Below are 11,884 nucleotides of genomic sequence, written 5' to 3' on the forward strand. Positions count from 1 at the left end.
TGCATTTGTGAGGTCAAGAGCGGTGGGAGAATGCGGTGATAGGAGTAGCATCTGGAGCCAAGAGGAGGATGAGATGGCTGCTCCTGCTACTCCAGATCCTTGCCACTGTCTGGCCCAGCCGTGCCATAGTTGATACTTGCGAGTAAGTGGCAGGAACAGACAAGAGTCCAGCAGGAAGCTTAATGCTGCTTCACTTAGTGCCTAGTTAAACAATGGAACTCTCTCCCACAGGAGGCAGAGATGGCCACCAACTTGGGTGGCTTTCAACTTCATGGAAGAGAGGTCTATTCATGGCTATTAGGAAGGCTCTGCTCTGCCTCCAGTGCCTGAGGAAGCAATGCTTCTGAATACTAGTTGCTGGGAACTGCAGACATGGTGAGGGCTCCATGTCCCTGGATCCTGCTTTCCGGTGTCCCTTTGGGGTATCCTGTCCACTGTGAGGACAGGGTGATGGACTAGATGGCCTGATCCAGCAGGCTCTCTTTGTTTCATTATGGAAAGGAGGACCCTTTTCTTCATATCTCCACACTGAGGATCCCATGGGACAAATGTTATAGAGTTGATCTCAACTCAGTAGACGTGGCCATGGCTGCAGAATTATTGTTGTGTGAATATGTGTGTTCAGGGCAACAGAAGGATGTCCTGCGAAGGGGAAAGATACTTGTGTAGATCATCATCATCATAATAATAATAATAATAATAATAATAATAATAATAATAATAATAATTTATTTATATCCCACCCTCCCCAACCGAAGCCGGGCTCAGAGCGGCTAACAACAGTAAAGTAATACAGTATTCTAAAATCAATTCATTCTAAAATCAGTTCAAATCAAATCAATGGCAACCGTTGGGCTAGAGCTCTGTGAGGATCACCAAAGGAGGGGGTCAGGCTGCGACTTGGCCAAAGGCCTGGTGGAACAGCTCTGTCTTGCAGGCAGAAAGATGTCAAGTCCCGCAGGGACTCTTGGGACAGAGTGTTCCACCAGATCGGGGCCACAGCCGAAAAAGCCCTGGCTCTGGTTGAGGCCAGCCTAACCTTTCTGTGGCCCGGGACCTCCAAGATGTTTTTGTTTGAAGACCATAAGGTCCTCCATGGGACATACCAGGAGAGGCGGTCCCGTAGGTACGAGCCCCACGTAGAGTACACCCCCACCTTGAGGATGGATGTAGATGGGCGAGCAGCAACAAAGTTAAAGGCCTGCATGGACCCAAAGGTTCATGGATAAAGGAAGAACAGTGTCTAAGGATGGTAGGGAGCAATTTAGGTGGGAACATGAGCCATGCCATTTCATGCAGTGAAAACATTAGCTGGCACCAGGCGAGATGTTTATTGCATTTATGCATCTTTGATCCAATGAGCTCTAGGTGGTGCACATGGTTCCCCATCACGGTCCTTATTTAATCCCCACAACAGCCCTGTAGGTTAGGCTGAGATTGAGTGTCTGACCCCCAAGGTCACCACTAGCAGTGAGCTTCGTAGTTGAGAGGGCTAAGACCCTCCCTGCCTGCAGACTGTCTCGCCAGAGTGGTGCATGCTCTAGGTATCTCCCGCTTGGACTACTGCAATGCACTCTCTGTGGGGCTACCTTTGAAGGTGACCTGGAAACTGCAATTAATCCAGAAAGCGGCAGCTAGACTGGTGACTGGGAGCAGCCGCAAGGACCACATAACACCGGTCCTGAGAGATCTGCATTGGCTCCTAGGACGTTTCCAAGCACAATTCAAAGTGTTGGTGCTGACCTTGAAAGCCCTAAATGCCCTCGGCCCAGTATGCCCGAAGGAGCATCTCCACCCCCACCATCCAGCACAGACACTGAGGTCCAGCTCCGAGGGTTCCCTCATTGCAAGAAGTGAGGTTACAGGGAACCAGACAGAGGGCCTTCTCGGTAGTGGTGCCCACCCTGTGGAACGCCCTCCCATCAGATGTCAAGGAAATAAGCAGCTATCCTATCTTTAAAAGACATCTGAAGGCAGCCCTGTTTAGGGAAGTTTTTAATATTTAATGCTGTATTGTTTTTAACACTCGATTGGGAACTGCCCAGAGCGGCTGGGGAAACTCAGCCAGATGGTTGGGGTATAAATAATAAATTATTATTATTATTATTATTATTATTATTATTATTATTATTATTATTATTATTATTATTTGAACCCTGCTCTTGCCCCAGTCTGATGCTCTAACCATTGCACCACACTGCGTCTCGGCGTGCAGAACGGACCACTGGGAGCGAGGAAGCACTGACCGCGACTTCTCTTTCAGAGTCTGTGGAAGGCGCCCCTTGGTGCCAGGCCATGGTGGTGGCACAGGGCGGACTACGGGTGGGGCCGACGCCCTGCCGGGGGCCTGGCCCTGGATCGTCAGCTTGCAGCTGCCAACGTTGACGGGGCACAAGCACACCTGCGGAGGAGCCCTCATCACTGCCCGGTGGGTCCTCACAGCCGCCCACTGCTTTGGAAGCAAAAAGTAAGCAGGAGCCAAAGTGGTTGGGGATGGATGAGGCGAAGGAAGATGCCCCCCCGACTGGCCGTATGCCCTGACCACTGGGAGCCGGGCCATGTAGGGGGCAATGGGGAAAACGGGTGTGGGTCCCCAAGTATAAGGAACAAAAAACACAAAGCCGCAGGTGATCCAATAGAAATACAGTGATACCTCAGTTCTTGAACGTAATCCATTCTGGAAAACCGTTCAGCTTCCGAAATGTTCGAAAACCGAGGCGCGGCTTCCCATTGGTTGCAAGAGCTCCTTGCACTCAGCAGAAGTGACATCGCATATTCGGGTTCCGTAAAATGTTCGAAAACAGAAGCATTTACTTCTGGGTTTTCGGCTTCCGAAACATTTGATAACGGAAGCTTTCGGGAACTGAGGTACCACTGTATATATAATCGTACGTGTAATTGTGACTTCTGAAACGAAGTTTGGACGAGGATGACCTTACACTACAATTCTACGATTCTACGATTAATAAGTATACCTGCATACAATTTAGTATTACAAAATATCCAAACTGTGTCCACTGAATATAAAACAAATAAGTTCTCCATGCCTAAAAGTCTGATTACAAAGGAATGCCTGAATATATGTAAGGATGGTGCCAGGCAAGCCTCCCTGGGGAGTGCATTGCACAAAAGGGGAGCCACCACTGAAAAGGCCCTATTCTCCTGTTGCCACCCTCTGGACCTCCTGGGTCCAGGTCAGGTCGTATGGGGAGAGGCAGTTCTTGGGGTGCTGGAGTCCTGAGCTGTGCTCGGCTTCACAGCTTCTTCTGCTCTCCAGGAGCCTTCCGCACTGGCGCGCAGTGATTGGCGCTTCGAAGCTCTCCGTCCTCGGCTCGGAGGTCCATGTGCGCTACATCAAGCAAGTGGTGGTGCACGAAGCCTACCAGCCAACCACGCAGGTCAACGACGTGGCGCTGATGGAGCTGGACCAGCCCATCATCTGCAGCGACTACATCCAGCCGGCTTGCATGCCCGACAGCACCGTCAGCGTGGCCGCTCTGTCTTTCTGCTACATCAGTGGCTGGGGACTCAGCAAAGCGAAAGGTGAGAGCCCGGCCAAGGCGGCCTCCTTGGCGCACCCTGGCACCTGAGTAGACAAAGCAGGTGGGGAAAGGCAGCTGAGAGGTTCCTCTGGGGACCTTGGCTAACGCCCTTTTACAGCAGGGAGAAGGAACTATTTGAGCTTGGGAGCCGCAAGCCCTTCTGGGCAACTTTCCAGGGGCCACATGGCAGTGGTGGGTGGAGCCAGGGGGAAAGTGGCCCAATTGGCAAATGTGAATTTTACCTGTGTTGTTGTTGTTGAGTCGTTTAGTCATGTCCGCCTCTTCGTGACCTCCTGGGCCAGAGCACGCCAGGCACTCCTGTCTTCCACTGCCTCCCGCAGTTTGGTCAAACTCATGCTGGTAGCTTTGAGAATACTGTCCCACCATCTCGTCCTCCGTCGTCCCCTTCTCCTTCTGCCCTCCATCTTTCCCAACATCAGGGTCTTTTCCAGGGAGTCTTCTCTTCTCATGAAGTCTTGGGGCCTCAGCTTCAGGATCTGTCCTTCCAGTGAGCATTAGGGCTGATTTCCTTCAGAATGGAGAGGTTTGATCTTCTTGCAATCCATGGGACTCTCCAGAGTCTCCTCCAGCACCAGAATTCAAAAGCATCTATTCTTTGGCAATCAGCCTTCGTTATGGTCCAGCTCTCACTTCCATACATCACTACCTGTGTGCATACACACTACCTGTGTGCAGAAGGCTAATTTCTACACACACTCTCTCTCAATCTTCCTACCACACAAGCAAGAGGCACAGTACGAATTCAAGGCCACATCCTGGCCATGTGAAAACACTTGAGGAGGATGCAAAGTAGGGGGCAGTGGGGGAGGCAGGGATGGCCACAAACCTGGGTGGCTTTAAAAGAGGATCCAAGAAATTTTAGGTGGAGGAGAGGGCTATCGGTGGCTACTAGCCCTAATGGCTATGCTCTTGCCTCCAGAGTTTTGAGGCAGAGGTGTTTCTAAATACCAGTTTGCTGGAAACCGCAGGTGGGGAAAGGCAGCTCTTCTGCTCAGAGCCTTCTTTTCGGTTTCCCATAATGATCTGGATGGCCCCTATGAGAAAAACAGGATGTTGGACTAGACCGTCCACTGGCCTGATCCAGCAAGATCTTCTTAAGTGGCCTGGGAAAGAGGAGTGCCTGGAAAGTGTGGGGTGAGGAGAGGTCCAAAGGCCAGATCAGGAGGGCAGAAGCGTCTCACTTGGTCCTGAGCCTGTGGTTTTTCATCCCTGGTTCATATTAGTCATCACCACTCTCCACGATGAACTGTGAAACCGTATGGAAATCTATACATTAAAGCAACGATACCAGCTTTTGCCAACTTGGTGGCTCCCAGATGTTTTGGACAATGTCTTCCATCGGGTCCTGTTTTCTGTGGCTAAAGAGAATTGTTGACCCGAACATCTGGAAGCTGCCTGGATGGTAGAAGTTCTATTAAACCTTGGTGGCTGGGTCTGCCCAAATCTCATGGCTTCGCCCAGTTGTTCCCAAATATTTATGGACCACCTTCCCCTTTGTTCCATGAAACTCACCCCTTGTGCTCCCCACCCCATAGAAAGCTTTATTCAGAATCGCCACCTGTACTACCCACAAAGGAAAATAATAGCACAATGAAATCCAAAACAGACACAATGAATTGCATATTTGTTCATGATGGCTCTTGCTCGACCTCCACAGTTGGAGGAAGCGATGCTTCTAAACACCAGAAGTTTATTCTGATGTTCTGATGGAACCTCCAGGTTCAGAGGCAGTCCAGAATCCTCGGTCCTTAGGTGTATTTGGCTGCTCCAGCAGGCTGTTAACAACACTTTGGAGGTCCCGGGCCTCAAGGAGGCTAGATTGGTCTCAACTAGGGCCAGGGCCTTTTCAGTACTGGCCCCGACTTGGTGGAACGCTGTGTCACAAGAGACCAGGGCCCTGTGGGATTTGACATCTTTCCGCAGGACCTGTAAGATGGAGCTGTTCCGCCTGGCCTTCGGCTTAGACTCACTCTGACCCCTAATATGGGTTTTGGTATATAAATTTTCCCTTGGCTTTTTTGCTGGCCCATGTAGGACCAGCATGGATAGCTGGCTCGGGTGAATATCTGATGTTTCTTCCCTTTATGGTCTACTACTAAAATGAGGCTGCATTTTAAGCTGTATTTTAAGCCGTATTTTAATTAACTGTTTTCTTCTTCTTTTCTCTATTAACGTTTTATTGTAATTTATATTTTGTGTTAGCTGCCCTGAGCCTGGCCCTGGCCGGGGAGGGTGGGGTATAAATAAAAATTTACTATTATTATTATTATTACTACTACAGTCATACCTTGGGTTAAATCTTTTCAGGCTGCGTCCCGCGGCGACCCGGAAGTAACGGAATGGGTTGCTTCCGGGTTTCGCCGCTCGAGCATGTGCAGACGCTCAAAATGATGTCACGCGCATGCACAGAAACGGCAAATTGCGACCCACACATGCGCAGACGTGGGTTGTGTTCTGCTCAGGATGCGAATGGGGCTCTGGAACGGATCCCATTCGCATCCAGAGGTACCACTGTATTATTATTATTATTATTATTATTTCTGATTGCCTCTGTTCAATGCCCCCAAAGTGGCAGTCCAGGCGATGTTGCTCCTTAAGGATCCCAGGGTGGGGTGGGGGCACTTCCTTTCCTAGGTGGGCCTTCGGTTGTAGCTGAAGTTCCAGCATCAAGCTGTCTAGGAACAGGTCTGGGGGGCACACACACCACAGACTAAAGAGTTGCTCTTCCCCTGCCAACAGGGGTGGAGGCATCAGACATGATGCAAGAGGCAAAGGTCAATCGCTTTTCCACCCAGACGTGCAACAGCAGCAGCTGGTACAACGGGACTGTAAGAGAGAACAGCCTCTGCGCAGGGTACGAACAAGGAGGCACCGACAGCTGCCAGGTAAGGTGCCAATATCCTTGGCAGCTTCAGATATGTGGAACTGGGTGTCAGATTTGAGGTTGCGTGGCGAGTTCCCGCCTCCCCCCAAGAAATAAAGACACAGGACACAAGAATTCGGGTTAATGGGTCAAATTAGGCCACAACTTTATTGATTACAGGAATTGAGCGGTATTGGCCTTAGGCATTGGTCCTATCTACTAACCGCCTAAAAGCCGGAAGGGTTAATCACCAGTGGGAGGAGTCCTGCTGAGGCACATCAACTAGGACCTCCCCCCCCGTGTCACCGCGTGGGGGCATGCCGTGGGCCCACACCTCCTTAGGCTTAGGACAAGGTCACGCCCCCCGGAATCCTTTACCGGACTACCCGTGTTTGGGGGGAGGTGATGGCGTTCCTTCCCCCTTCATTTGTGTAACAATAGAGCTGTACCCCCATCAATGCCTAACCGCCAATACCGAAGAGTTGTGACAATTTGCTACAAGGTAGGCGAAAACCAAACGGCTGGTGCCAATCTGCCATTTGGGAAAATTCCTACCAGGCCCCTTGATGGCGACCAACCGTAGTTCATAGCAACGTCAGAGAGCCTAACCTAAATGGGTGGGATGGGAGGGAAAACCGTGTCAGCTGTAGCGAAGGAGAGTAACCCTTCGCTACCGTGGGCGGGTTAAATAGCTGAGGCCCCGCCCCTGGAGCCAGCTGATTGGCTGCCCAGGATATGAGATGGACGGGGATTCCCTTGTTATCACGGGGGAGGGGCGTGAAGCCCGCAACCCCACCTCCTTGGCCAGCACGGAAGTGGCTATGCAGGAAACAGCCTTATTCTGAGGATATAGGGGCTCAGCTCCTTTGGCTCACAGCATCATTTGGGGTCATTAGCCCAGAGGCAAAGTGTTGGGGGGCCGGGGGCGTGGCCCCATGTGCACATTTCTGAGGGGGTACCCCCATGACAGGGTGGCCACAGCTGTGGGGAGGCAAGCCAAGCTGCACCCAGGCTGGGTCCTCAGGGGATGGGATGGAGTCTCCTTCTCCCCTTGGCTGGCGCATGCCCTGCCCATGGGTCAACTGAGATGGAAGGAGGGAGAAGGTGCTGCCACCCCGCCAGGAGAGGTGAGAGGCTCTACCTGGATGGGGAGGGAGAGGCAAGCAGGAGAAGGGCAGCTGTGTTCTCCGGGACTCCAGTATGGTGTGGCAGCAGGCAGGTTGGTCCAGTGGGCAGGTGGATGGAGGCAGAGGGTGAGGAGTCTGTTGAAGCGGGCTTCGTTCACCCTTGGCACGGGCCCCACACGCCCCCAGCGCCTGCCCCCCAGCCGACCAGGCAGGGCAGCCCACACCTAGCCACTGTGAAAGTGGCAAAGCACAAGTGGTAAGATCAGAGCCAGTGGTGGTGCAATGGTCAGAGTGTCAGACTAGGCCACAGGAGACCAGGGTTCGAATCCTCAGTCAGCCATGGAAAATATATCTGTGCCTTATGTTTCTATTTAGTGACCACTCCTCTGTTGCGATACCTAAAGGGTTTGGGGAGCCCCCAATACACTTCAATTTGCCCTTTAGAAAAATCACACTCACTTTGGCCACCGGCAGGCTGAGATGAGGCCTCTGGAGAGCTGAGCATGGGCCAATGTGGCTCTCGCTTGCCACCCACCGCCAACACCCTTGACTCACCCATGGGAGACAGTTAGCATCTCTTTGCCCCGTGCAGCCCTTCAGCTGCCCAGCGCTTCTGGAAACCCCGCAACGCCCCAGTGGCCACCCCTTTCTTCCCTCCTTTTGAGACAAATGCAATCGGTTGCTCACCCCCCACTTCTTCTGCGTGTCTTGTTGCTGCAGGGAGACAGTGGGAGCCCCCTCATGTGCAAGGAAGAGGCATCTGAGCCGTTTTGGGTGATTGGAGTCACCAGCTGGGGCCAAGACTGTGGCAAAGCACATCGGCCGGGAGTCTACGCCGCCACACAGCCCTTGTATGCCTGGGTGAATGGGTGGGCAGGACCCATGCCCCAGCCCCCACCCACCCCAGAGCCTGCCCCTTCGGCACCCCGGAAGCTGAAGACACCTCACGTCACTATCTTATTCCATCCTCCGACAAACCCTTTCCATTGGTCTGAGACCAGCAGCAAGCCCACAGCGTCATCGCAGCCAAAGCCACAAGAGGAGACCACATCCACAAGCACATCTCAACCCACACCCACTCCCGAAACCAAGCCTGAAACCACATCCCAACCCACGCCCGAAACCAAGCCTGAAACCACATCTCAACCCACGCCCGAAACCAAGCCTGAAACCACATCTCAACCCAAACCCACACCAGAAACCAAGCCTGAAACCACATCCCAACCCACGCCCAAAACCAAGCCTGAAACCACATCTCAACCCAAACCCACACCAGAAACCAAGCCTGAAACCACATCTCAACCCACACCAGAAACCAAGCCTGAAATCACATCTCAACCCACACCAGAAACCAAGCCTGAAACCACAACTCAGCCCAAACTCACACCAGAAACCAAGCCTAAAACCACATCCCAACCCACGCCCGAAACCAAGCCTGAAACCACATCTCAACCCACACCAGAAACCAAGCCTGAAACCACATCTCAACCCATGCCAGAAACCAAGCCTGAAACCACAACTCAACCCACACCAGAAACCAAGCCTGAAACCACATCTCAACCCAAACCCAAACCCAGAACTCCAACCAAGCCCACAATCACAATTCATTTCAAGCCTGCAACTCAAACCAAGCCTGAAACCCAATCTCATCCCAAACCCACGTCAACACCTCCAACCAAGCCCACAATCACAATTCATTTCAAGCCTGCAACTCAAACCAAGCCTGAAACCCAATCTCATCCCAAACCCACATCAATACCTCCAACCAAGCCCACAATCACAATTCATTTCAGGCCTGCAACCCCAACTCAAACCAAGCCTGAAACCCAATCTCAACCCAAACCTACGTCGACACCTCAAACCAAGCCCACAATCACAATTCATTTGAGGCCTGCAACCCCACCCAAACTAAGACCCCCACTTCCACCGCAGGCAAAGCCAGAACACATACCTCAACCTGAGCCAGAGACCCCTCCTCTGCCAATGCCCAAAGTCCCACCTCAGGCTAAGATACCAACCAGACCTGAACCAAATATCACAGCCTCACCTCAAAGGAAGCCAGAAACCACAACTCAACCAAAGAGCACACCTCCAACAGACCCAGAAATCATACCTCAGCCAAAGCCCGCATCCCCTCCTCAAACAGATCCAGATGGCATACCTGCATCTCAGCCACCTCCCAACCCCCCAACTCCACCTCAACCTGAGAACAGCACTACGCCAGAAGTGAAGCCCCCGTCCCTACCTCAAACTGTGTCCAACACCTCACTTGAACCCAATAATGAAACACAACCTGAGATGGAGCTAGATGTATCACCTGAGCATGAGCATGAACATGAGCACAAGCCTGGAGGACCAAATGTGTATGAGTATGAACATCAACATGAGCATGAACATGAACATGAGCATGAGCATGAGCATGAACATGAGCATGAACATGAGTATGAACATGAACATGAGCATGAACATGGGACAGGAGAGCCTTATGCATATGAGTACGAGCATGAGTATGAGGCTGGAGGGCCACCTGAGCATGAAACCCCACTGGAACCCATGACGGAAGTGCCATCGGAACCTGTGACAGAAGCCCCATCAACACCCACAGCAGAAGCGACATCGAAACCCACAACAGAAGTCCCATCAAAACCTACAACCGAAGCTCCATCAACACCCACAGAAGTCCCATCAAAACCCACAACCGAAGCTCCATCAACACCCACAGAAGCCCCATCAACACCCACAACCGAAGCTCCATCAACACCCACAGAAGCCCCATCAAAACCCACAACCGAAGCTCCATCAACACCCACAGAAGTCCCATCAAAACCCACAACCGAAGCCCCATCAACACCCACAGAAGCCCCATCAAAACCCACAACCGAAGCTCCATCAACACCCACAGAAGTCCCATCAAAACCCATGACAGAAGCCCCATCAACATCAACAGAAGTCCCATCAAAACCCACAACTGAAGCTCCATCAACACCCACAGAAGCCCCATCAAAACCCACAACCAAAGCTCCATCAACACCCACAGAAGCCCCATCAAAACCCATGACAGAAGCCCCATCAACATCAACAGAAGTCCCATCAAAACCCACAACTGAAGCTCCATCAACACCCACAGAAGCCCCATCAAAACCCATGACAGAAGCCCCATCAACATCCACAGAAGTCCCAACAAAACCCACAACCGAAGCCCCATCAACACCCACAGAAGCCCCATCAAAACCCATGACAGAAGCCCCATCAACACCCATAGAAGTCCCAACAAAACCCACGACTGAAGCCCCATCAAAACCCACAGAAGCCCCATCAAAACCCATGACAGAAGCCCCATCAACACCCACAGAAGTCGCATCAAAACCCACAACCGAAGCTCCATCAACACCCATAGAAGTCCCAACAAAACCCACGACTGAAGCTCCATCAACACCCACAGAAGCCCCATCAAAACCCATGACAGAAGCCCCATCAACACCCACAGAAGTCGCATCAAAACCCACAACCGAAGCTCCATCAACACCCATAGAAGTCCTAACAAAACCCACGACTGAAGCCCCATCAAAACCCACAGAAGCCCCATCAAAACCCATGACAGAAGCTCCATCAACAACCACATCCGAAGCTCCATCAACAACCACAGAAGTCCCATCAAAACCCACAACCGAAGCTCCATCAACACCCACAGAAGCCCCATCAAAACCCACGACAGAAGCCCCACCAGAACCCACCACGAAAGCCCCAGCACCTCAGCCCAAGCCAGAAGCCCCAGCTGCCCCCAAGCCCCAGAAAAATACCAATACCACAGTGGCCTCTTTCTTCAGACTGCTTCAGAAATTCTTGCATGCTGCCAGGGAGGAGAAGTTGACCGAGCTGGAACTCAAGAAGAAAGGTGCAGATTCTCTCCCGGATTCAGGAGCGGAGAAAAGGAATCCTTGCGCGCAGGCGAAGAACTCCAAAGCGCCCCTGGCACGCGAGTGCCTCACCAAAGTCAGTAGGTCTTAGCAGAGTGACTGCCAAATAGTACCCCTAAAAGGAACTCTTGCGTCAGATTTTGTATTGAATCCAGAAGGAAATAAACTTTTATGTTTGTTACCTGCGTGTGATGCTCGTCTTGCCACACACAACCACCCTCCTGAGGCCAGTTCTGCTCAGCACCACACTCTGGTGCTGTTGGCCACCTGGAAAACTGACTGCTTGTATTCTTCCTCGCTGTATTGTAAATTGTAAGGTGCGGGGGAATCCTACGATTGCGTGCAAGCAGACAGAAGGAAACAGAGGCAGCCCTGGGGTTGTCTTTTACGACTGTTAGGTGGTGACCCCACTGG

General features: G+C 51.9%; 1 protein-coding gene across 4 annotated transcripts; it reads left to right on the forward strand.

Moving 5' to 3' along the window:
* On the forward strand, positions 1 to 11,651 carry LOC308596391 (uncharacterized protein). 4 transcript variants are annotated; one of them, XM_081211300.1, is made up of 6 exons: positions 1 to 142; positions 2,264 to 2,467; positions 3,278 to 3,543; positions 6,303 to 6,448; positions 8,274 to 9,971; positions 10,002 to 11,651. In XM_081211300.1, exons 1-6 carry the CDS (start codon positions 69 to 71, stop codon positions 11,559 to 11,561), a joined length of 3,948 nt encoding a protein of 1,315 aa, XP_081067426.1. In that variant the 5' UTR covers positions 1 to 68; the 3' UTR covers positions 11,562 to 11,651. The 4 variants fall into 4 exon arrangements, with proteins under 4 accessions (XP_081067426.1, XP_081067427.1, XP_081067425.1 ...); XM_081211301.1 differs by having other exon boundaries at positions 10,008 to 11,651; XM_081211299.1 differs by having other exon boundaries at positions 8,274 to 11,651.
* Positions 11,652 to 11,884: the final 233 nt, after the last annotated feature.

The sequence above is a fragment of the Podarcis bocagei genome (assembly GCF_964188305.1).
Source record: "Podarcis bocagei genome assembly, chromosome: 10".
Lineage (NCBI taxonomy): Eukaryota > Metazoa > Chordata > Lepidosauria > Squamata > Lacertidae > Podarcis > Podarcis bocagei.